This window comes from Ochotona curzoniae, unplaced genomic scaffold (genome assembly GCF_017591425.1).
Source record: "Ochotona curzoniae isolate NIBS_2020 unplaced genomic scaffold, NIBS_Ocur_1.0 scaffold_3208, whole genome shotgun sequence".
NCBI classification, from domain to species: domain Eukaryota; kingdom Metazoa; phylum Chordata; class Mammalia; order Lagomorpha; family Ochotonidae; genus Ochotona; species Ochotona curzoniae.
In genome coordinates this window covers 36,854,185-36,880,746 of record NW_024467106.1, presented here as the reverse complement: position 1 = coordinate 36,880,746, position 26,562 = coordinate 36,854,185, and the positions used below count along the sequence as shown (strand labels likewise).

The 26,562-nt window shown below is 40.6% G+C and overlaps 1 protein-coding gene across 5 annotated transcripts in view; it reads left to right on the top strand.

Annotated features, from left to right (window-relative positions):
* TEK (TEK receptor tyrosine kinase) overlaps window positions 1-26,562 on the top strand; it is a 119,366-nt gene that overhangs the window by 57,109 nt on the left and 35,695 nt on the right. For 2 of the 5 annotated variants that reach the window (XM_041004400.1, XM_041004398.1), the window contains exons 2-9: window positions 1,557-1,907; window positions 11,569-11,679; window positions 13,136-13,288; window positions 16,814-16,945; window positions 17,435-17,575; window positions 20,377-20,505; window positions 23,685-23,836; window positions 25,494-25,638. In XM_041004400.1, the coding sequence (XP_040860334.1) occupies window positions 1,557-1,907; window positions 11,569-11,679; window positions 13,136-13,288; window positions 16,814-16,945; window positions 17,435-17,575; window positions 20,377-20,505; window positions 23,685-23,836; window positions 25,494-25,638 (1,314 nt within the window). The remainder of the gene's footprint in view (window positions 1-1,556; window positions 1,908-11,568; window positions 11,680-13,135; window positions 13,289-16,813; window positions 16,946-17,434; window positions 17,576-20,376; window positions 20,506-23,684; window positions 23,837-25,493; window positions 25,639-26,562) is intronic. The other 3 variants (XM_041004402.1, XM_041004401.1, XM_041004397.1) reach the window with 2 other exon arrangements.

Genomic DNA, 26,562 nt, shown 5'->3' with positions numbered 1-26,562 from the left:
CCAAGGGCTATATCCCAACTGCCAAGGAGACTGCAGGGAATTGGACTGCCCTTGTAGGGCAAGAACTCTGAGGTCATCCACTCCCTTTTGGATATCCCACATGGGATGGAAGATGCCCAGATCCTTCCTCACAGGATCTAATGTCATCAGAACAACAGCCAGGAGCCCTGAGCGGTCCTCAGAAACAGAAGAACAGTAAATTCCCTTCGGGGCTCAGGAGGGGAGCTTTCTCTGGTCCTTACTTAGTTCCAACTTTGGATCTCCACCTTCTCTTGCAATGACCATCAGAGTCACTCTGGAGGTCCCCCTCCACCCCCCCCAAAAATAGTAGATAGAGAACAACAAGGAAAGCTTAGAACCAGACAGGAAACAGTCAGCTTGCACTCACATACACCTTACTAGGTAGGACACAAAGATTAGTTACTCCTCACTAAGGTGGTGAAGACTTCTCTGCACATCCCTCCTAAAACTGTTCTGCACCTAAATTGTTAACATATGCCTTGTTAAAGTTATAAGCCAGTTTGGACTATCCTAAAATCTGCCAAGTTCAGTAAAAATTATGCTTCAACACTGTAAACTGCTAAATATAAAAATGAAAATATACATGAGACAGCTGAATAGTACCCTATAGCCATTTTAAGGTGTATAGCAGCCGGTTGTGTATAAACTAAAATTGAAATGTCAATGAAGTAGTCACAGGATGTGGTTAAGAACTTGCATTTTCTAACATATTGGCCACTCAATACCATGTCAATTAACTCCATAATGTTGTGAATTGCTGTTGAGGTTATGTTGTGGCTTTTCATTGGAGGTGATAATATTCTGCCAGCTCTACTTTCAGACCAGGGATGGTCTCCCAAGGAAATGGTTGAAATTATCTGGGCAATGAGAGGCTGGACTCTATGCATGGTACATGCTTGCAATGAAGGAATCATGACTGGATTTGAACTGTGATACTGCAACAATGTAGAGGAATCCACCATGGGGGAAGACATGGGGAGAGGTTAGGTGAATCCCAGAGCCTATGAAACCTGTGTCATAAATGAAATTAATTAATTTTAAAAATCCTAATAAAAAATGAAAGTCTATAAATTTAGCATAAGTGTGTGTTATTGACATATTTCTTTAGAATATTACTGTGAAAGTTTGCCAGGAACATCAACTAATAAATATTACTAATGACCATTACATGAACAGTAAATAATAATGATGCCACTATCATTAATTTATTTTTCCAAACATTTACTGAATAGTACACTATGTCTCATACACTGTTGGGGCGTAGCAATATATAACATGTGGATAAATATAGTAAGTAGAAATATATAAGGTCATGTTTGGGGAAATTAGAATAGTCATTTGCAGTTTGAATGTGCAAAGGGGCGGGTGAGGTTAACAGGGTCTGGATGATGATGCATCTTTCAGCCTTGGTAAAGGGTCTTGGATTCCCCCCCACCAGTGGAAAATTGGCACAAGGTCAGAATGACAGTTTAGAAAATGATCAGAGCTATTTTTAGATAAGGCTGTGTAAGTACCAGTTCACCCTGTGGGACAAGTTACTGTTTGTGACATGCATTATACTCTCTTCTTTTCAGGAGTGGTGGAAGGCGCCATGGACCTGATCTTGATCAATTCCCTGCCTCTTGTATCTGATGCTGAAACCTCTCTCACCTGCATTGCCTCTGGGTGGCACCCTCATGAGCCCATTACTATAGGACGGGACTTTGAAGCCTTAATGAACCAACACCAGGATCCACTAGAAGTGACTCAAGACGCAACCAGGGAGTGGGCTAAGAAAGTTGTTTGGAAAAGAGAGAAGGCCAGTAAGATCAACGGTGCTTATTTCTGTGAAGGGCGAGTCCGAGGAGAGGCCATACGGATCCGGACCATGAAGATGCGTCAACAAGGTAACATGCCTCTGGTTTATGGGATGATATGGCTCTCTGAGGTGTGCGCACACATGCATCCACACCCACTTAGCTTTTTTGTTTTGATGGCTTCTCCCTGAGAAGCTGAGCCTGATATGTATGAGTATGAAGTGTGAAAGTCTTGTCCGTCTCTAAGCATTGTTGTCTCTGGCACACAGGGTACCAGAGGTAAAAGAGAACTTCCATTCCGATTCCCTCACATACAGTCACCTCACTGGATGTTGATTCTAATTAAAGAGCTGAAATGAAATACATATTTTCATAAAGCCTTTATGATACTTAGAGATATGAATGTTTCAAGTATATAATATGAAAATCATAGCAATGGAAACAACTGCCTGTTGCCAAACTGCTGGTTATTTTAAACTTTCCCATTGATTTTTCATTTAATTGTTTTGCTCGCCTGTAAGTACTCTTAACAGGTTTAAACATTTTCAGGGAGAAAATTCAAAAGAAATGAAATCTTTAAGGGGAAATATCTATTAGGAACTGAATTTAATTGGTTACCTGGTGTGGCTGTTTTTTTGGTGCCATCCCGACGTCACAGAACGCCTAACAGCAAAGGCATGCCAAGCAGAGTGCTTACAGCTGATGAGTTAGTCTGCTCGGCTGAGGAGGCGGCCCTATTGACACTGGCTTGACTTTCATAGATATGTAGGTAGGTTAGTTGGTGGGCTTACTGGACTGGCTGCACTAGGGCACTTTTGCTCTGTTCCATGTCTATTACCCTGTAGCAGGCCAAGCAGCACATTTTTCTTTTCATGTAAACAGTAGAGCTGCAGGAGAAAAACGGAAACACATGTGACTTCCTGAAATCTAGGCTCATAATTGTATATTTTCACTCCTGCCTAATTTTATTGTGCAAAGCAAGTCAAATAGTTGAGCATGGAGTCCGAGTGAGAGGGCACTGCAAACTTAAATAGCAGATAGTCTGGGTATATGAAGGGATGGATTATTGGGGATGTCTTTGCAGGCTGCCATCTTGGGATGATGATTTAATTCCAGTACTGAGTATCCAGGCCCAGCTCAAAAGGCAACAGCATTTGTAGGAAGGATCTTGAGAGTTGCTTCCAAGGGGTGATTATAACTCGACTGCCTCTCATCAAGCGTAATATGATGTAGTGGTTGTCCCATAAGAGAAATGGGTACTAAGCTGAATCTCAAACCCAGTCTGCCAAGCTGACAGCAGCTGGAGGAGATGGTGTTGTCAACATATTTAATGCTTGTGTTCTGGTGCTGTCAGAGATGAACCGGCAGGAAAGGTTGCTGGTGTTATCTGCTAGCAGGAAGGGACAGAATTCCTAGTAGGCTGACTACAATGATCCAGTCCTTCACTGCCAGCCATTTCCTCTGGGCTGCTAACTCCTAGTATGAAGGAGATCTTTGTAGATTAAGGTCATCTTAAAGACAGAGGCTGTGTACTGAGTGTCATCTTATGCAATATTGACACTGTGAGATCTTCAGAAAATTTAAGTTTTAATTCATCACCTGATCCACATGAGTAACATGCTTCTGCCATGTCTTTTAAAAAACATTTGTTTTATTTATTTGGAAGACAGAGCGACAGAGAGCTTGCATTCACTGATTCATTCTCCAAATAGCCACACTAGCTAGGGTTGGGCCAGGCTGAAGCAGGAGTGCTATTTGGGTGGCAAGTGGGTGGCAGGGTTCTTAGGACTGGGGTCCTTTTCTGCTGCTTTCCCAAGCATCTTAGCAGGGAGCTGGATTGGAAGTGGAAGAGCCAGTACCTGATTTGGCGTTCAATATCAAGTGCCAGTGTGTCAGGCAGTGGCTTAACCATGCTGTGCCACAATGCCAACCCACTTCTGCCTATGTCTTAGTGATAAGTTCTCATCTGAGAATTTGCCATGCTTTCAGCTCTGTGCTTCTCAGAGTTTACTGTGCCTGTTGAGCAACGTGGTTCTTTTTAAAACACATACTTGGATTCAGTACATTATGAGGAAGGTTCTTGACACGTCACAGTTCACAGTCCTAGTGTTGAGAATTTGCTCAACTATGAACATACCTGAGGAGTAAAGGTTTAGAGCTAACTTCTGGCTGGATCCCACCTGAAACATTGCATTGCATTTGTTCGTGGTAGTAATTAAAATATTTGAAGGCTGCTAACTCACTTTAATGTGATAAAATCACTGTTCATTACAAATGAAGGAAAGGGTTTTCTTAGCAAAACTGTAACATTCACCTTTAAATGGCATCAGGGCAAGTGGGAAAAGAGCACAGCAGAAATTCCCAGGAATGCAGCTCTCCAGTGAGGGAAGAGAGGTTGAACAAAGGGATGTGAGGTGTGCCAAAGCTATCATGGCTGCAAGTCAGCTCTATTATTTTTCACATGCCATTGTGGATCTGACTTGCATGAAGAGTAGGGTCATTTTGCTGATGTTTCCACATTACATGTAAAGATGATATGAAACTTGTGCTGTAATAGTTTTATGCGAATGAAATCTGAGGTGACACCATTCCTGGATCTGCCTTGAGATCATCCTTGCTGAGCTAGAAATACTAACATGCAGAGCCAGGACAGAGTGAGTTAAATGTGTTACACAGATAACTTAGATTCAATTGAATAAGGTAAAGGCAGGTTTGGAAAGTAAGCGACAGCAGATAGAAGCTGCCTTTCAGACTCACACCCACCAGAGTTTTAAGTGCCTGTCCTTCACTCGCACATCTGTGAGGGCTCAGGAAACCAGTCAACTTCTGTTGGTATCATTTTTCATCACATGTGAAATAGTACTAATACAAAAAAGGCAGTAACCCTGGGTGTATCTGTCCACACAGTAGATGTGTTCTTTAAATCCTGTGACAAGTGAGATACTGTAAAATAAAATGTGTAACAGTAGTTGAATGAAAGTGGTGGGAATGAGATTTGATGTCAAGTGATCCGATTTGGGAGTCTACATTTCTAATCAATGCACTGTTCTTTGTTGTTCCATTTTCACTTAAGGCTAACACATTTCTCTGATTCCTAGTACTTAATACTGTACATTGATTCCACTTATAATCCCCAAATCACCCAGGCCACAGAATAGAGGTATAGATAGGAACACAGAGCAGCTAAACATGGGTGTTGAATCCACCCCTGCAAGTGAGTAGTGTAACTCAGGGAAAATTAATTGAAATCAAAGCTTTTGTTCATCTTAAAATAAGAGATTGTGCCACATACATGTGAAGATCAAGGATACTATTTGGCTTATAGTAAATGTTCAGTAACTACCATTACAGTGCCGTGGAGTGATGATGTGTTGGGATTACTAATTGTCTTCATTGTATAACTTCATTGTATAACTTCTATAATCCTAGAGATTTATAATAGATAGCATGTTCTCTCCCATATTATTTTCTTTTCACTTTTGTTTGAAAAGGAGGAGAGAGAGAGAAAATGCATGTGTTTCCACCTGCCGAATCACTGATCAGATTCTTGCAATAGCATGGGCTGGGCTGGGTTGAAGCCAGGAGCTGCAGCCAAGAGCTTGGTCTATGTCTCCAATGTGGATGACGGAGATCCACACATTGGAGCCATTATCGGTCTTATGTTAGGGTATGCATTAACAGAAAGCTGGAATCAGAAAAATCTAGCATTCAATGCGAGGCACTCTGATGTGGGACACAAGTATGCCAGCATTTGCTGTGCCAGTGAGTATCTGCCGCTTTCTTATATTTTAGCAATAATAGGATCTCAGCTTGGTGGAACTGATTTGATTTCTCTTGCTGACATTCACCTTTAAATGACACTAGGGTAAGTGGGAAAAGTCCCCACTGGATGCTGGGGAACAGTGGAGGAAAGTGATATCTATTGTAGTGAGCCAGGAGAAGCTTCAAAACTGTCTTTGTGTCACAACTGATTCTCTAATAACTATGGGAACACTGCCCGGGGACCTAGAAGGGTAGGATGAACGTCAGTGTATTCCTGCTTGCTGCTGACTTGTGCATCTGGGAAGGAAGTGGAAAACTCATTTGGGATGTGCCAAAACACAGCTTAAATTGGCTCATACACCCCAAATAGCCAAAAAATTTTTTTTTGTCAATAGTATATAAAATGGACGACAATAGTTTGTTCAATCCTTACTAGTGATTTCGTTTTCAGATAGGAACTATTAATAAAACTTGACACATTTTCAGGTTCAAAGATCTATTTCAGAACTATTCATCATAAGAAATATACATATTATTTTTTCTAGTTTCACTTGAGAAATAGTTTTACCTTGATAACATCGAACTTTCCAGATAGGACTTGTGGAGCTGATGGAAAGATCTGGTTATATGTAAATAACACACAAACACAAAGAAAATAAGAAAACCATAGAGAAGATTTATTTACTTCTTTCATTCCAGCTATTATTTTTATTTATGCCAAGTACAATAGGGGATGCAATGACATTAATATTCTCTGAATATTTTTTATGTATTTGACATTCCTCCAACATTTATATAAAGTATATAATAGAATATAATAGAATGGACTATATTAGTATTACATTGAGCTTTCAAATGCCTATCTGTTTAGGATTACTAAGGCCCCATTAACACATGAGGTTCATGTGTTTGTTATTAACAGCTGCCTTTACTTAGCTAGTGACTGTTTGACCTTGGAAAGAGCAATTTCAGGGCTGATCCCAGAGAAATCCTGGGTTGCCTTTCTAAGCAAAAATGACCAAGAAAAGATTTCTTGATAAACTTGGCTTAGTGGGGTCAGTACACCAGGAGGTGGGCTATGATTGGAGTCAGCTTTTGGAGAGTGGCTATGAGAGCACTAACCTGGATGGCAAGGATTGTATGACGCCCCTGGACACATGTCAGTGGAGACGGAGGAATGAGAAGGACTAGGGAGGTGTAGAAGAAAAGGGAGGAAAATCAAGACTTGGACATAAGAAATCAATGAGGTCGATTTGAAAAGTTAAATGGATTTCAGAAAGGCTGCAATTGATTACTAAGGATGCAGGCCTGGGTAACAAAATTGGGGAACTGCTGTTGTGAAATAAGTATGGAAGTGTTGAATTTGTGCCTTGACTTTCACACGTTCATTGTTAGGAGATCATGAAAAAGCAACTGAGTTGTCCTTAACTCCATCTCCCACAGTAGGAAACTGTGATACACTGTCTTCACAGAGATGTTTTTAATGTTATGTAAAATAATGACATTAGATACTGTTAGTACTTTTCCAATGTTCAAAGAGAACAGTCATTAGCTGTTTGTTAACCATGAAAAATATCTTTGTTACATGTACTATTATCTACTTTATTTTTGAGCAAGTAATAAAGAGGTGAATTGTATTGGTTAAGTTCTATCCATTACTTGGTCCATGGTTTTATGCAAGTCCTGTTTCAACTTTGACCTCAGCATTTTCATTAATAAAATGAAATGTTTGGAATTGAAAGTCATTGAATGCTAGCATCATGTAATCGAGGACAGCTTTTGGAGCTGGGTTCACTAAATCAAATCCTGGCTTTCCATTGTATTTACTTTGTGATCTTGAGCAGGTCACTTATCATCCCTATATTTTAATTTCCTTATTTGTAAAATTAGACAATTTCGACTTATGCTATAGGAATTTTGTGAAAGTGATCTTTGCGTGATTTGAGTTATAGTAGGCACTAATAAAAGGTGCATATTTACTTAGTTCCAACTTTGGATCTCCACCCTCTCTTGCAATGACCATCAGGATCGCTCCGGAGGCCCCCCAAAAATTAACATTAGATTAGATAGACAGAGACCAACAAGGAAAGCTTAGAGCCAGACAGGAAACAGTCAGCTTGCACTCACATACACCTTACTAGGTAGGACACAAAGATTAGTTACTCCTCACTGAGGTAGTGAAGACTTCTCTGCACATCCCTCCTAAAACTGTTCTGCACCTAAATTGTTAAACATATGCCTTGTTAAAGTTATAAGCCAGTTTGGACTATCCTAAAATCTGCCAAGTTCAGTAAAAATTATGCTTCAACACTATAAACTGCTAAATATAAAAATGAAAATATACATGAGACAGCTGAATAGTACCCTATAGCCATTTTAAGGTGCATAGCAGCTGGTTGTGCATAAACTAAAATTGAAATGTCAATGAAGTAGTCACAGGATGTGGTTAAGAACTTGCATTTTCTAACATATTGGCCACTCAATACCATGTCAATTAACTCCATAATGTTGTGAATTGCTGTTGAGGTTATGTTGTGGCTTTTCATTGGAGGTGATAATATTCTGCCAGCTCTACTTTCAGACCAGGGATGGTCTCCCAAGGAAATGGTTGAAATTATCTGGACAATGAGAGGCTGGACTCTATGCATGGTACATGCTTGCAATGAAGGAATCATGACTGGATATGAACTGTGTTACTGCAAGAATGTGGAGGAATCCACCATGGGGGCAGGACATGGGGAGGGGTTGGGGGAATCCCAGAGCCTATGAACCTATGTCATGAAACAAAATTAAAAAAAAAGAAAATTGAAAGGTGCCTATTAATTTTACAGTGCTGCCAAGTCGTAAGACATTATGTCTATTGAATACAAGCTCAGGCTCCTGTGTGACAGGGAAATGCATGAAGTTAGGGCCTCCTCCATGCAGTAATCATCAGAACAATCAGTCTGCAGCCATGCATGCAGGAGGTAGCAGTTGGTCAGCAGCGAAACTCTGATGTGTTGGTGTCCCTATGCAAACAGGGAGCTTAAGAGGCACCAAGTCTGAAATAATAAAGAGCTACTGAGGGGAGGGGAAAAGCTGTGTTGGACCTGAGCTTACTGGAAAATCTCAGTTCCTTTTTCAGAATACAATGCTCTGTGAAAAGTCCCACTGCCAGCTAAACAATCGTCACACAAAGGGGCACAAAATATAAACAAACCACATGGAAAGAAACAACAGCATGGAAGAGTAGAAGAAATTTCTCAAGGGGCCTCAGAACATGTCACAGAAGGCAAGACCTGTACATTAGGGATGGCTCAATGAAACACCTTATGAACACAAGAAGGAGCCCTCTAAAATCCCCTCCCATCACTCTGCCCACCTGCTCCAAGGCTGGTTCCTTTAATGCCGTTGAAAACCCCACTATGCATGTCCATAGCACAAATGTCAGCTCAGCTGAGTTGCTGATTGTTTATATTTAGGAAAGACATTGACCTCCTAAGCACGTGGGGCCTGGCTTATGTAATATTCCTGGCAACCTTTTAAAGTAGATAGTACTGCTCCAAATTACAGATGAGGAAGCCAAAATTTGCAAAGGTAAAGCAACTCATCCAAAAGGCCCAGTAGGTGGCAGCAGGTGGGCTCAAGGCCACAACTGTTTGATTCCAGTGCACACTAAGCCATCCTGCTGGGTTGATCCCTCTGGGTCAGCCTCTGCACCAAAGCTGTTCACATACCTGGACACACAGAAGAGTCCTGGACATGTCACAGTGGAGGAAAACAAGCAGGCAAACCCAAAGCATCAGCCCTTCTGAGTGTCGGCCTGAGGCATGCACCTCCCTCACTGTATGTGCAGCTCTGCCAGTGGTGTCCGCAGCTCATCAGTCTCCATGAAGCCGCCTATCTGAAAACCACCAGTGAGAAGAGAACTAGGGCACAGTGAGCAGGTGTTGTAGCACTCAAGTCATCCACGGGAGTCTCTGGTTCTCTGGCACTGGCCCCGACTGAAACTGATAGGGATGTATAGCTGAGGGTGCAGGAATTTTGCTACTGATTTCTAATTTCTAAGCATTCTTGTGAGAGAATTTGCTATCCATGGCTATGTGCTTTATTGGATCAATAGAAAGTTAACATGCTGGAAATGGCATTGTATTCAGTCCGATAACTGAACACATGTTCTATCCATAGTCAGCAAACCTTTAATTGTGCTATTAAAAACGTTCATGCTTTTCCTTAGCAATATTCAGAGCGTGTGATTAATCAAGTTCTGTAAAATTCCATGCTCATAGATATGTCAGTTACTTTAACTTTGTTAGTTTTTGCAGTAAAACTTTGTTGATAGGTGCATATACAAATTGAGGATTCCAATACCTTCTGTAACAGAATGCATGAATGAAAATTTCTGATAAGATTTTATTAGATGGTCAGTAGTTCTGTTGTTTATCATCATGTGAATGTCACTTTATCCCTAAAAATGTTATCTCAATTTTTGTTTTTGTAAATTTTCATTTTATTTGAAGGCAGATAGATGAAGCATTTTCATCCACTGGCTCACTTCCCAAACTCCCGTATCGGCCAAAGGTTGGCCAGGCTAAAACCTGGAGCCTGGATCTCAATACGGGTCCCCAACGTGGTTAACAGTGACCCAGGTAGTTGAGCCATCATCTGCCGCCTCCCCAGATGTGCATTAGCAGGGAAATGCATAGAGGAGCTGCATCTCACTCCAAGCACCCTGATGCAGAGTGAGGTGGTCCCAAGTGCTCATGATTGAACCGTAGCACCAAATACTCGCCTTAGAAAAAGTTTTTCAGAAATAAATTTAATACAAGGTTATTTTAGTTATTATTTACCATGTATTTTTGTGTTTTTCTCAGTCTTATGTGCCACTGTATTTAAAGTTTAAGAAAAGAGCATATAGCTATAAGTATTACATAATTAAAATGCTAAAATCTGAGATTGTTGATCTGAATTCATTGATTGTCTTTTCATATGTTTGGCATCAGTTCTAACATTTTATTTTGTCTTTTCCTTTAATTTTCTTTGGGCCTTTTCCTCCATCCACATTTTGTACCTTTAGTTTATTTCTCTCTCTCCTAATGTCCATGCTAAGGAAAATTACATGTATCATTTCTCTTCTTTTTTAAATAATGGGTTAACAAAACAAAGTTAATTTATCTGTATTCCGCAGAGTATGGCTTTCTGCACATTGTAGTTAAATTAGAAAATGAAATGATTGTGTCTGGGAAGATGTTAAATTAGATTTATTTATACATCTGTGCAATAACCCAGGGAAACTGGGCAGTGCTGTGTTCCTATTCTGGCACAAAGAAGAGGTTTTTAATAATTGCTCGATTATTTTATAAGCCAAATATAGAATACCCTCATCTCCAATTCCATAGCTGTGTCAGTTAATATATAAATAATTAAAAAGCCGAAGGTAAGATATTGGATTCTATCCTTGTCTTGATTCTTTAGTATTCTGTTATATCACTAACAAAAATCTAGCACTTCGCATATTCCACTTGACAGAGTCTTGGGACACTTGAAAGCCATTAGAATTATTTGGAACAACGCAAAAAATCCAAAGAAAAGCCAGTTGGAAAATATTTGTTTGTATTTGGAAGAATCACATAGTCGTCTTTTCTACTTTGCTGGACCTTGGTAGTGTGGTTAGATAAGGACAGCAGATCCAGTTAATATTATGATTTAATTTGATAGAAGATATGAACACAAAATCCTTACCCTTCACGCAAACCAGTTGCATGGAAAAATTTTGTACATGTATTTTTTATGTCTATATTTGAAGTTTTACATAAGAGATGATCATGACCTTTATCAAATTCTTTAAAAGGTACATAATCTTAAGGAAAGTGAACACTCATTAGCTACCATGTTTTGAAAGCCATCTGACTCCCAGCAGGTGCCAACTCTCATTTTTCTGAAGCTCAGAGTTCAGTTACTTCTGCCAACAGCATGTGATCTCGTCTTTTATTTTTTTCTTTTTTAAAAGCTTCCTTCCTACCAGCTACTTTAACTATGACTGTGGACAAGGGAGATAATGTGAATATATCTTTCAAAAAGGTGTTGATTAAAGAAGAAGATGCGGTGATTTACAAAAATGGTGAGTGTGTGTCACATTTCACTGTAGCTCTATGATGTGAGGCATTAGGTAATACATGGCATATTCAATCATTAGCCTATTGCAGTGGGAGAAGGGGCAGATGTTTGAGATGAAGATGCTATGACACAAGTTTATCAAATTCTGTGATGGAGACTCTTGCCCATGGTGTTTTTTTGCTATTTAAATGAGATTCATATTTTTAATTTATTTTTGTAAGTTTAAAAAAGTAGAAAATAATGTAATTTATTATACATTCTATAGAATTCACATGATAAATATACACACCATTGAGCTGCATCATAATGTGATCCATGGGTCGCAAATTGAGTCATGTGAAGTGAGAGGATGTTTGATTGCAAGGATAAGGAAGTAATCGTACTGAAGCTGGGATACGATTTTTAGACGTCCAACTGTGTAGTCCAAATCTGTCAAGATCTTAACTGTGGTTTGATACTGCCAGCTGGCAGTTGCCTGCTCCAGTGAAATACTTATGGGGACCATTGTGAATTCTGTGGTAATAGGAATTTCAGGTTAAAATTATGATTCAGGTCTCACTCAGGTACTTGGTTATAAGACAAGATAACTTGCCATTTCTAATCCTGCTTTGTATTACTTAAAAAAAAGATTTTATTTATTTTTATTGGAAAGCCAGATATCCAGAGAGGAGAAAAGACAGAGAGGAAGATTTTCCATCTGCTGATTCACTCCCCAAGTGACCACAATGACCAGAGCTGAGCCTATCTAAAGCCAGGAACTAGGAGCTTCTTCTGGGTCTCCTGAGCAGGTGCAGGGTCGCAAGGCTTTGGGCCGTCCTCAACTGCTTTCCCAGGCCACAAGCAGGGAGCTGGATGGGAAGCGGTGCTGCCAGGACATGAACCTGCACCCATATGTGATCCCGGCATGTGGAAGGCAAGGACTTCAGCCACTAGGCAATTGTGCTGGGCCCCTTGCACTCCCTCTTGAGTTGATTTCTTCCTATAGAAGATTAAAAAGTTAGGGAACTAGCAGCATGGGGTAGCAGGCCAAACATCTAGCTGTAGCATTAGTATCTCATATGGGTGCTGGTTCCCGTTCTGCCTGCTGTGCTTCCAATCCAGCTCCCTACCAGTGTTTCTGAGGTGGGTTGGGAGAGTGGTGGAGAATGGCCCAGGTCCTTCGGCTACTGCACCCATGTGGCACCCAACTGGGCTCTAGGGTTCTGGCTGCATACTGTCCCAGCTCTGTTGCAGCTATTTGTTGGGGTGAGTTGGCAGATGGAAGAGCTCTTTGTCTCTCTCTCTCTCTCTCTCTCTCTTATTCCCTCCCTCTCCCTCTCTTTGCTCTCTGAAAATCTGTCTTTCAAATAAAAATAAACAAATGTTTAGCAACAGCTAAAGCTTGGGAAAGCTGATGAAGTGGAAGGGCCAGACAAGCAGCCATTAGGATGATCTGTTGTTCTCTTCTTCCCTTTTACCAGGTTCCTTTATCCATTCAGTGCCCCGGCATGAAGTACCTGATATCTTAGAAGTGCACCTGCCTCACGCTCAGCCCCAGGATGCAGGAGTGTACTCGGCCAGGTACATAGGAGGAAACCTCTTCACCTCGGCCTTCACCAGGCTGATAGTCCGGAGTAAGTGACTCAGAGGCCACCATCTGCAGTGCTGTAACTTACTAGGATTCTTAAATGCAAGTAACAGAAACTGACTCTGGAAACGTATGCAAAAGCCAGGGATTTCTTGAAGAAATACTAAAGACTGCCAAGAAATGGATGGGAAAACTGCTAAGTCTCAGAAAAGATAGGCCCAGTGGTGGGAGTCTGAACTTTCTGTGTTGTTGCCTTTAGTACAACTCAACTTTTATGGTGTCTGTTTTACTTGCAAATTTTGGATTCTCATGATGGACAGATTGACATAATATATATAGTAATTTACCTGCCTAGACCAATGAGATACAGATGCGAGTGCAGTCATACCATGGTTATAGACGGTAGGAGCTGGCATTCGTGTAGAAGGCTTATCCTCCCAAAAGGCAAACCACAACAGGCAAGGAATATTCCTGAAAATTGCTAGGGGGTGATGAGTTGGATTTCTGGGTTGGATTAAATATAGTTAAAACATCTAGCTAAGGTACCTGTAAATCCCACATTTTCTGGATCGTTTACCTCTTAGATGTTATTTGAATTTTCAGGTTTGAAAAATGGAAGTTAGAACAGGTGAAAACCTTGCTCTCCCCAGTCCCCAGTCATTGCAGCTATGGGAAATAACCACCACTAGTAATTTGTACTGGAAATTGATATATGGAAAACAAATATGTTCTCAGCTATATCAGGTGCTCATGATATTGAATTTCCAGGTCTTAATTTTAAATGCCAAGCCTGCTCTGTCATTCCTCCATGGACTGGTATCACTATTTCATGATGATTATTTACTTTGCATTGTACTTCTTCATTTACTCATTGTTCCAGCAAAATGTTTTGATTATTATTTTCTGCCAAGCATTGTATTGGTGTTAAAAATACAGGATAACAATATAAATCACTATTTTGCAGTCATTCCCAATCAGAAAATTACAAATGTAATTAGATATTGCAATAAGAAAATGAAATATACAAAGTACATTTCATCTTGTTTAGGCCTCATACTAAGCCAGCTCTATGGTATAGGTATAGGTATAATAAAGTACATTATGGGCAGAATTGTTGGAACTTTATTCAAGAAGTCTGTACATGTAAGAAGAGCTGTTTCTTTCTTTGTGACTACTGTCCTTGGTCTCTCACTTATTAAATATTAGGGCAGACATTTCATACAGACATTATTCAGAGTAGTTTAATTTAGCATGATGGTATAACGTCAAGATTCAGTTTTCAAAATGTGAAACTGTCTCAGGAGAAGCTGTCTGCTTTTAAGCAATTGTTTCATTTAGGTAGCTCTTCTCCAGGCTAACACAGCATCTTACGCCAGGGTGCTCAGATTCCTGAGCAAATGGGACATCAGAAATATCAGATGCTGACATACATTGTTTGAAAGGAAAAAATAATATCTGTGTGCTTTTCCTACTGTGTATGCTCATTCAACAGAACGCTTTTGCTAACTTTTTCATACACCTATCAGTTTTCTGGTGGACATCAGCTGGTATCTTAACTCAATCAAGACGGTCAATCTGGAGATAGCAAAAATCCTATAGCTTAAAAGCTCTGTTCCAGATCACTGCGCCAGCCTCACACACCCCTTCACATGACTGCCTGGCTTAAGACTGGGTTTTCCAAAGGGCCTCTCTTTAGTTTTGGCTAATCCACTGGATGGCTTAGAGAGGCGAGAGAAGCAGGCTTACTGATTTACTACAAGGAGCATTGATACAGAGCAGCCAGATGGAGGAGCTGCACAGGGCAGAAATGGAGTGGGGGTTCAGGGACTGCGTATCCTCTGCTGCTCCACCACCTTCCAGGAACTTCCATGTATTCATCAGAATCACCGCTGTCTCAACCATGTCCTTTGGTGGGGGAGTTGGTGGAGAAGTGGTCTTGTGGCAGGGTGAATTAGGTCATCTAGTTAGCATGGCTATCAACTCAGTATTCAGCTCTCACCCCTCCTTGGCCACTGCAGGGGGAACTGGAAATCTCAACCCTCTAATCATGTCTATCCTACCCTGACCACCAGTCGTCTCATTAGCATATAAAAGACCCTGTCATCTCTCTGCATTTAGGATTGGTGTGCCTATAACCAGGGGCAGGAACCAAATATATGTATGTGTATGTTTCTTATCATGTCACAATATCACTGTGATACGAGGCTAAAGCTTTAAATATCAAAGAATACTTTGTGTAGACTATAATTTAAAAGTTCTCCCTGAACTTTTGAGGTGAAACAAACATTTTTGAAACATGTTGATCTCCACGTTGTCTTTTTGGGATTGTTAGGAAAACACGTTCATTCCCCGTTTAGGAATTTTTCTCCTGGTTTGAGTTCTTCCATGCTTAGTAAGGCACAAGGCCCAGCTTTGGTATTTGCACATTTCTCAGAGATGTAAAGAAAGTCCTACAATACTGGCGCTTAAAACATTTGCATTTTAAAAATCACATTGGCTATTTTTATAGAATTTCTCTTCAGTTTAAATTCACTGGGAAAAGATTTATCATAATTTTGTATTTCCTCTATGTGCCATGAATCTGTGTTTCTACTGCTTCTGCTGTTCCTCCTCTGGTGTCTCCTGTTCCTCCTCCTCGGCCTCCTCTTCTTCCTCCTCGTCCAAGATTGATCTATTTTAAAGTCAGAATTACGCAGAGAGAAAGGAGCAGGGAGAGAGAGAGAGAGAGATCAATCTATCAGGTGATAGAAGGATACATCAGCTGGGGCACAGACCCAAGCTTGACACCATGAGAACAACAAAACTCAGGGAAAGTGGCACTGGTTTCTTCAGCTGAAAAACAAAGTTGAGTTCCAGATTACAAAGAGTCATCTCAAACCCTCCAGGTTTTCATTATACTAGAAGGTGTCCATGGACCTATAGGAATATAGAAGGCGTTTCAACATCTCTGCATTTCAGGTTTTATTGTTTTTTTTTTTTCACATCTGTTGTTTTTTTCCAGCTGAAAAACCAGTGATTCCTTTAGCTCCTCTTGCATTTTCGGCCACATTTTTCCTCCTGAAAACTCTTAAGTTTTCCGACTCCAGCAGGTATCACAGTAACCTGGAGGGCTTCTCAAACATAAATTACCAGGCCACTTCCAGTAGTTCTTACTCAATAAATGGGGTGGAGAGGAGTGGAGGATGGGTCTGTGGTTTGTGGCTCTGATTCCCAGGAGAGGATGCTGCTCCAGTCCCTGACCATGCCTGAAGCTCCCTGAGCATGCCTTGCTACCTCTGCATGCCTAACCCTTTCCTGAAACATGTTCCCTAGTTTTCCTTCCTTTGCTAATCAGATCTTCCTTTATGCCCTCTTCCATCCCCAAAACTGGATTGTCTCAGTTGATATCTTAAATTCTTGCTTGCATATATGTCTTTCAGCGTAATAGCTTTCAGAGAGCAGACTGTGTATTTTGATCTCCATTTACCATCGTTTACTAAGACAACAGCCATACAGTAAATGCTCCATCAGGATTTGTTGAAGCCATATAGTAAATGCTCTGCTCACCCCAGTCTTGTTTGCTTTACACAAGGATGTGAGGCTCAGAAGTGGGGACCTGAATGTAACCGTCTCTGTACGACTTGCATGAACAATGGTGTCTGCCATGAAGATACTGGAGAATGCATTTGCCCGCCTGGCTTTATGGGGAGGACGTGTGAGAAAGGTAAGTTCAGAGTACTTGGGGAATGAGCCATGACTTAAAAAGTCATCGCCACTGAATCTGGAATGCTAGATGTGGAAAATGGAAGCTAAATGACCCCTGTTATGCTGTAGGGTATCTTTACATGAATTGGGGGGTGGGGCATCTTTTCCTAAAGGTTCTTTATTACCAGCTGCTGGGAAGTTGTAATAAACATGTGAATCTACAGTGTGAAGTGAATGTCACTCTCCCAGTTTGTGCAGTGCACAAGTTGCATAAAGCTGAGGAGTAGGCCTGATGCTCCCTGGGCCAGTTTCAACATAAAATGGGCAGTGAAGGATGTGTTTAGCCATGCCTGAGCTGCAGTAGGATTAGACTAATTTTCTGTGTTCACCAATCTAAAAGAGACCTGTTGAAAAAACTGTATTGTGGCAAATGATAAAAATGTAGGAAGAGTGATACATGTTAAGGATTGCACATTGAATTCTGAACCAATTCTTTCTTTTCCTGAAGCCTGTGAGCTGCACACATTTGGTAGAACTTGTAAAGAAAGGTGTAGTGGTCCAGAAGGATGCAAGTCCTACGTGTTCTGCCTCCCAGACCCTTACGGATGCTCCTGTGCCACAGGTTGGCAGGGCCTGCAGTGCAATGAAGGTAGGCACCAACCGCAGCCTTGAGGAGGGCACTCTAGCAGATGAATGAAGGAGACCCAGCTTACTGGAAATCACGATGTAAGATACACCTGGCCATTTGCATTAACTGCCTGTTGCTAGGCTACAGGATTTTGAATCACTTATATTATGAAGTAAATATTGGGAACAAGCACAAGAGACTAACATTTCAAATTCTATTGGGTTTTAATTTGCAGTCCAGGATTATGTCTTTATACTTATGCAGCTTGGAGTTTACCAAATTATGGAATGTGAACTTTTTGACCAGTTGGGGGAGAATTTAAGCCATTATTTCTTCAAATATTTGTTTACTTTTTCTGTCTACACCTTTTTTGAACTCCTGCTTTTCTTTGCTTTCCAAAAAAAAAAAAAAAAACCCTTTACTTGAAAGCAGAGTTATAGGAAGGAGAGATATATATAGACTTCTTCCATTTACTGCTTTACTCCCCAAATGACTGCAACACCCTGCTGGGGACCATGCTGAAGGCAGGAGCCTGGGATTCCATCCAGGTCTCCCATATAGGCAATAGGGACCTGCATATTTGGGTGATCTGCTATATTCACTAGAATGTTAGTAGGGAACTTGATAGGAATTGGATCATGCAGGACTCAAAGCAGTGCTCACATGGGATGCTGGTGCGGCAGGCATAAGCCCAACCATGGCACCATAACAGTAGCTCCTTGACCTCCTGTTATCTGCATGGTAGACCTTTAGATACTGTTTTATCCTTTAGATGCAGGTTCTGAGTCTCAGATCATTGTTTTTAAATCTTCTGTCTCTGTTCCTCAAATTGGATATTTAGTGATACAGATTTAAATTCATTGATTTTGTTGATTTTGTTACTAAGTCCATATAATGATATTTCATGTTACACTTTTCAGTCCTGGACTTTCTTTTGAAAATCATTTCTATTTCTGTGCTGAAATTTCCCTTTTCTTTCTTTCTTCCTTTCTTTCTTCCTTTCTTTCTTTCTTTCTTTCTTTCTTTCTTTCTTTCTTTCTTTCTTTCTTTCTTTCTTTCTTTCTTTCTTTCTTTCTTCCTTCCTTCCTTCCTTCCTTCCTTCCTTCCTTCCTTCCTTCCTTCCTTCCTTCCTTCCTTCCTTCCTTCCTTTCTTTCTTCCTTCCTTTCTTTCTTTCTTTCTTTCTTTCTTTCTTTCTTTCTTTCTTTCTTTTGGTGAGCATGTATTTTTGTCTCAGGGAGCAGTTGTCATTCCTTTGGACCTTTGGTCTGTAATTTCCAATTTGTGGGTCATCAGGGTCAGTCTCCATTGATTTTGTTTTTTCCTGAGAATGGGTCACAATTTTCCACTCTTCTCAGAGTGAATAATTTGGAATCATATTTCAACACTGTGACTGTTACACTGTGGGGACTCTGGAATATGATACGTTCCTTTGAGTAATACTGGTTTTTGCCTTGCTTTCTTTAGCAGGCAACTCATTTGCTAGGACTCAAACTGAATACTCTCTCAGGTAACAGGTCACATTCACTTGAATTCTTTTATCTTTACATGGAGTGCTTTGAAGCTGCATTGAACATGCATGATTTAAAGTAACCTAAATATTTGAGACATCTCTCTGATTATTTCTGTTTTTTTTTTAAATCCATTTCCAGTGGCAGTGGCTGCTCCAATTCTGTCCTCTGATTTGCTAGATCAATAAGGCAATGGGTTTTCTTTTTTTAAAGCTTTTTAATTTTTTATTTGAAAAGATTAACACAGAGAGAAGGAGAGAGAGAGAGAGAGATCTTCCACATTGTCAAATGGACAGAACAGCTGAAGTTCAACTGATGGGGAGCCAGGAGCTTCCTCTGTGTCTCCCGCATGAATGCAGGAGACCAAGGACTTTGGCCATCCTCTATTGCTTTCCTAAGCTATTAGCATGAAGCTGGATTGGAAGTGGAGTAGCTGGGACACCAAATGGCACCCATATATGATGCTAGTACCACAGGCAGAAGCTTTGCCTACTGCACTGTGGCACTGGCCCCCAGCAAGGCAGCAGGCTGTCTTTGGAGTCTCAGCCTCCCCACATGGGGTCAACCATATTCAGCTATTAGGCTAAAAGCTGAAAAATGAAATATATCATTCCCACCTCACAAATTTCCATTTCTGTTCAGAAACTGCCTGATTTTTGCTTCCTTCCACACCTTTCTTTGCTGCTTTTCCTTAGTTGTTTTTTAAATACAGTTGTATCTGTGAGAAAGCTGGCCTGAGACATGCCCATTCTGAAAGCAGAACTCTCATTTTTTAAAAGATTAATTCATATTTATTGAAAAGGCATTGAGTCATGGAGAGAGATGGAGATATGGAGATAAGATAGGGAGGGAGGGAATGAGAGAGAGAAGAGAGAGAGAGAGAAATGAATGAATTAATATGAATCTTCCATCCTCTGGTTCATTTCCCCAAATGGCTGCCATAGCCAGAGCTGGGCTGGTCCGAGGCTGGGAGCTAGAAGCTTCTTTCTGGATTCCCATGTTGGTCTAGTGTCCCAAGGCTTTAGGCCATTGTATGCTGCTTTCCCAGGCCATTAGCAGGGAGCTGGGTTGGTCATGGTGCTGTTGGAACTTGAACCCGTACCCATGTGGGATGCCACTACTGTAAGCAGTGTGCTGCACCACAGTGTTGGCCAAACTTTCTACCCCTTTAAGTTCCTGATATGCAGCATGCCACATAAATGCTTCTGTGAACCAGCAGTGTTGAGAACCTGCAGGGAAAACTAGCATTGGCTGTCAGCGGCCTTTGTTTCCTCGCTTCCCCTGTATTGACACTGGTTTCTGTCTGTTTGCAGCATGCCACCCTGGTTACTATGGGCCAGACTGCAAGTTGAGGTGCAGTTGCAACAATGGGGATGTGTGTGATCGGTTCCAAGGATGCCTCTGCTCTCCAGGATGGCAGGGGCTGCAGTGTGAGAAAGAAGGTAAAGCAAGGTAACACTGTGGTCAGTTCTGGGTTCAAGAGCCTGAACCCAGCTTTGCTGGTGTGATTCCTTATTCCCACTTCCCAAGATTCTCGAACCGATTTCTGTGGGCCTCTAGAAGTTGGCAATAATTTGTTAAAAAGCCCCTAAATGACAATGTTCTGTGCTTTTCCTTGGTGGATCCTCGTACTAGGTTTATTTCTCTTTCCACTGGGAATAAACCAGTGCTGTGCCTGGAGTGATGACTGACCAACTGCAGGCTCTGTCTACCTGTTTGCTCTCTAGAGCAAGCTTTTTCCTTGGATATGTGTTCCAGGACTACTTTAGAGGGATTTAGAAAAAGAATATCTTGAAAGAAAGATAAAAAGAATGAAGTCAGGAAGATTATGCTCAGTAAGCATTAACAAAACATACTTGGAATAGTTCATGGCAAGTGGACTTAAAAGATTATCTTAATGCAAGAAATCTTGAGTCCTATGCAGATAAGGGAGAAAGTTTGTGAAAGTGCATATTATCAGAAGACTCTGCTAAGCATTTTTCTACCAGAATTAGCTTCTCATATAATTCCATTTTAGAATGAGCTTTTTAAAGCATCCTTATAATTCCAATTCAAAAATAACCATAAAGCTCTGACCCATTGACCAAATTTGCCCCCCTGTGTGTTTTTTTTAGCAACTTGATTGAGCTGTATCTTTGTTTCTTAATGTTGACAGCTTTATAATGTACAGTTCAGTAGTTATGGTAATTGCAGAATTCTAACTTCATTTAATAAGATTTTAACCATAATTTCATTATTAATTACATAATTTCATTGTTTTATAATATTTTTACCATACCAAAAGAAGCTTTGTGTCATTCTTAGCAACTCCCATTTTGCCCTCTTCCCAGACTCTGGCAGCCAGTCATTGACTGTGTCTCTGTAAACTTGACTTTTCCTGGCAGTTTGTATCCTGAAAATGGGATCATATAGCTTGTGGTATTTTGTTTCTTAATTCTTTTATCATATCTTTTTTTTTTGAAACTTATGTTGTAGTGCATCAGTATTTCATTCTGGCTCATTGTTCACCATCTATTATAACGAAAACCATCTATGCCCATTTACAACATGCGGATTCTTGAAAAAGTTTTTGGAAATGGAATTACAAGATAACTTATTTTGGTGCAATTTTTTCCCCTCATAATGCACAATTCCATGACTGTTTGAAGATTCTTCCCTCACCCCATTTATTGTCTAGATTGCATTTGCATTATGTGTGGACAGGATGTGGTTGATTACATGTCTTGCAAAACTCAAAAGATTTGCTTTGTTTTTAGAAAAACTTTGCTAATCCCTGCCCTACAATGTAATTTTCAAAATAGACAGAAGCATACCTTTATGTATTTTCAACTTTTCAATGTAACCAACAAGTGTTAATTTTTCAGTCAACTATCCAGCAGTTTTTGTGTTTATTAGTTTTAAAAAATAACCTAACATACATGGGAAGATGTATGCCGACAATTGTTTCCCTAAAGGCTTTAAGCTTTTCTAGCTTATAGGTATTTTACTCTTTCCTCAAGTTTGGGTTTTGCTATGAGGGTAGGAGTCAGCAAGCGACCTGAAGGGGAAGGAAAAATATGCTGAGTCTACCAAAAGATTGAATTTAAAATGGCCAAGTTTAAGGATTAATCTTGGGTTTTACCTCTTCCTCTATTTTCACAATTAGTGCTGCAAATAGTGTGTGTTCTGATTGGGAGAGCCTGGGTCAGGCTTGCCATGGTCTTGCTGGGTCCTGCACTTTCCCCTTTCTGCTATTTCACTCTCCCCAGCACTTCCACTTCAACTTCCAGAAAGTGCAAGGGGGCAATGAAGGACAGTGAGTATGTCAACGCAGGGTTGGTTGGTTTCATTCTGAAAGAGCTTGTTTTGGCTAAAGAGAATAGATCATTTTTCTAAACATAAGCTCTCCACGCTTTACCTCTTTCTTTTCTGTTCCACACACCTTATCCACGCACCTTATTGTAGGCCTGAGAAACTACCAAGTTGAAAAACAGTATTGCTAAGTTTAATTTGGCAGCATTCTTCCTGCTACTGTTAGGGAAGAACCTTATAAGTAACTGCCGCCCTCAGGAGTTTCTATCTCCTCTGTATGTAAGTGTTGGCCATCTTCTGATCACATCTCAAGTTTAGTTGAGTGTGAGAATCTGTAAGACCTTACATTTAAGAACCAAATTATCATATTTCAAATTATTCATTTTCTATTATGCATATATTAGACAAGAAGTCTTGATGCCATCACGTTTGTTAATCTCAAAGCAATTTTCTCCTTTCAATATTCTCATTAATTCCCTTCCTACCTACCTTCCTTCCTTCCTTCTTTCTTTCCTTCTTTCCATTGCTCCCTCCCTCTTTCATTTTTTAGCTCACACATATAAGGGAGAGCATGTGACATGTGCTTTTATGTGTCCTGCTTATTTTGCTCAACATGAAGTTCTTAAGTTCCAATAATTTTGCTGCAAATGATAGAATTTTATCATTTTATAGTGAAATATTCCATTGTGTATGTGTATGTGTGTATACACACACTTTTCTTTACCCATTTATCTGATAATAGATAGTTGGCAGCAACTTTTTTATTTAGTAGTTGATTAGAAATTGATCTGGGGAGGTTATTACACTTCACCTTGATGTAAATGTAAATAATTTAAATCACCCATTTCCTGTTACTGTCTGCCACTTGCTGAGTTTCCAATGAATGAGATGTCTCTCACATACACAACGACAATGCTTTGTTCTGCAGTACCATAGGGTTGTCCACTTAAGTGGAAGAAATAGCTATATTCGGGTTTTGTTTTTATAATAGTTATCTTAGAAACAAACCTGGAGTTTGAACATCCAGGTAGAGATGTGGCTGGTCAGGATGATCACTAAAGTGCTGAGCCCCTTCCAGGACCAGTGAGGGAGCATGCCCTTCCAGGGAAGTGTCTGGATTCTCACCGTCCGAGCCTCATTCTGGCCCTGGAGCCTCACCCCTCTCCTCTATGAACTGGAGACCTCAGTAGCTTCACAAGTTTACCAGTGATGATGAAGACAAGATATTTACAGAGGTCTTATCTAGTGTATGGCTTACTGAAGTCGTTATCAGTATTATTATCATTGTTACTGAATGACAGATTTCACAGTGCTGCTTTTCTTCATCCAGGCCTGCCAAGGATGACCCCCAAGATAGAGGATCTGCCAGATCACATAGAAGTGAACAGTGGTAAATTTAATCCAGTCTGCAAAGCCTCTGGCTGGCCGCTACCTGCCAATGAAGAAATGACGCTAGTGAAGCCAGATGGGACAGTGCTCCATGTAAGAAGGCATCTTCCCTCCTGACTCCACAAGATGTTTCAGTGTAGTCACTTGGGATTACATTCAGGGCTTACATCCTTCCGGATCAGTGTGCTGTTAGCTTTGATAAAAGTGCCAGTTTCCTTGGGAAGCAGAGCAGATTGTGTGGTTGGTGCTACCATATGAGGTGAGGAATCTGCCACCAAGTGGAGGTAGCAGAATGGAGTGATAAACATGGTACCTCCCACTGAGCAGTGCAGCTGTGTGGGGTGAGAACTCTGTCTGCTTCCTCCTGCTATTCTGACCCCTCTAATTCTTTATATATGGAAGACTAAGGTGGAATAACTTCATATGGGTGTTGCAATTATGAGTCAGTAGGAAATTCATGTGCTTCCCTATAATAGTGGGACATCGAGTTTTGAGGACTGTTCTATTTCTGTATGTTCTTAGAGCAGCAGTTAGGGAAGTATAGAAAAGGAGAGCTCAACCTGATCCACCTTGGACATGGACTTGTACATCCAGCACGGGCAGGTCTTGAATCTGCTCCCCACAACTCTACTTCAGAAACTGATTCGTGCAGTTTTCCAGGTCTGAGTTTATTCCATGGGTCCCCCTGCTGTTTCATTTGGCCCTCCTTGCTGGTGCTCAGCACTGATCAGATCGGTATCACACAGCACTTACTATTATTAGAAAACACTAAACTCAATATATATATTCATATATATATATATGAATATTTTATTCATACTAAAGTGAAAAAAAGAAAACACTGAGCTTTCTGTCCAACATGCTTCTTCTCTCCCAACTACCGTTAAGCCAGCATAGCTTGTAGCCACATCAAACTACTCTGTGTAACTACATGATCTTTAGGGAGCTGAGTTCTCATGTAAACACTTGAAGGTAATTGTCTCTTCTGCCAAAGATGAATTAATATCAACCAACTTTACCAGAGTCAACCAGAGTATCAGTGATCTGTTGGGGACAGGCTATATAGAATGTGCAATGACCACATGACAGATGTCCCCGATTCCACTCCACAAAACAAAACAAAAAAATCCGTCAGCCATCAGTGGAGAGAATTGACTGCTTCCAAAATTCCTCTTGGCTTTTTGATAGATTAATACAGGTAATGGCCACACACCATAATGGTTCACCACACTGCATGTAGCTTCTGGTCGGCACTGTCTGTCTCCTTTCTGGAGAAGCAGAAACTGGTGGTGTGAGATTATGTAACTGAAGAATTGTTCAAATGGGAGAGGTCCATGTATCTTTGCAGCCCTGACTTTTCCCACCATACCAGCACTGACAGCCCCGTCAAACACTTAGGAAGTCACTTTGTTTTTCCTCTACCCCCCAACCATCTCTATTAGACAGGAAAGGCACGCATGTCACTGAGGGCAATTTAAAAGGAATTAAACTCCTGGCTTGTAAGTGTTTACCCCACACTTCCAAACACACAAATACAACAGCAGGATCTGAGGAGGCAGCAATCCAATGTAAACTTTAGGGCTACTACAATAGCTTTGGGAAAGAGCCAGTAATTGGAGTAGCACTGCATTTAGCTTCTCACTCTCCCTAGAAAACTTCTGGTAAAACAATGAGATGGGGTCAGTGCTGTGGACCTTTGTGTTTCTGTCTCCCTAGAAACTTTTATCTTTTTTGCATTTGACCTTTGCAGCCAAAAGACTTTAACCATACGGATCATTTCTCAGTAGCCATATTCACCATCTACAAGATCCTCCCCCGTGACTCAGGAGTTTGGGTGTGCAGTGTGAACACCGTGGCTGGGATGGTGGAGAAACCTTTCAACGTTTCAGTGAAAGGTAAGCTTCCTTTTTTCAGAGGAAGCCGTTGTACCCTGGGTGCTCCGTGACTCTGACTTCCTGGGGAGAGGTGTTGCTTCTCGGCAGAAACAATCACTGGGGTCTCTTGGGGGAGGGAGGGGATTTTCTAGAATGCCAAGTCATAAAAATATATATATATATATATATACACACACACACACACACACACACACGGAAATATAATGAAGAAATGAAAATGGTTCAGTCTTTAAAGTTGCATAGTCCTGGTTTGATTTTTGTCTCTAACAGCTAGTAATTTTGTATGTGACCTGGAAGAAATGAATCTAAGCCCCCTGAGCGTTTCTTCATTTGTAAATGAAGTGTATTTTTATCTGTCTTTGAGGGTGATGGTGAGAATGTGTTGTACTTGTGTGGCACAACGTGTCCAGGAGTGATTATAGTTCATAAACATCAGCGTCATGATTTCCTATTCATTACTGTAAAGAATCTCTGTTTTGAAGATTATTCTTTAGATCTGAAGAAGCCCAGGCAGTAGTATATAGTTAATGTGAATGCTTTTTTCACATACTTAGTATTATGGGTATACTTTCTGCTATTAATTAATGTCTCAATTAACCTGTAAAGATGTGCGTCCAGTTTTGGTTTGAACAGAAGGAATCAACTGGAGGTAAATTCATATTAAATGGGGTGATGCATTTGTGAATGCATTTAGATAAGATACCTAACAGCTGTCTGGCTTCAGTGAGGAAAGATACCGGATTACATCAAAAAAACCTTATCTTGGGCAACAGACAATTTTTCGCACCCTGATACCAAATGAACAAGCAAACTCATCCATACAAGGCTGAACTTGTATAAGGTAGCACAGTTGGTAAGCAGCACAACCTAGTTTTGAACCTGCGGTTCCTGACTCAAAGCCCAACACCTTCTCTAGATTGTTTA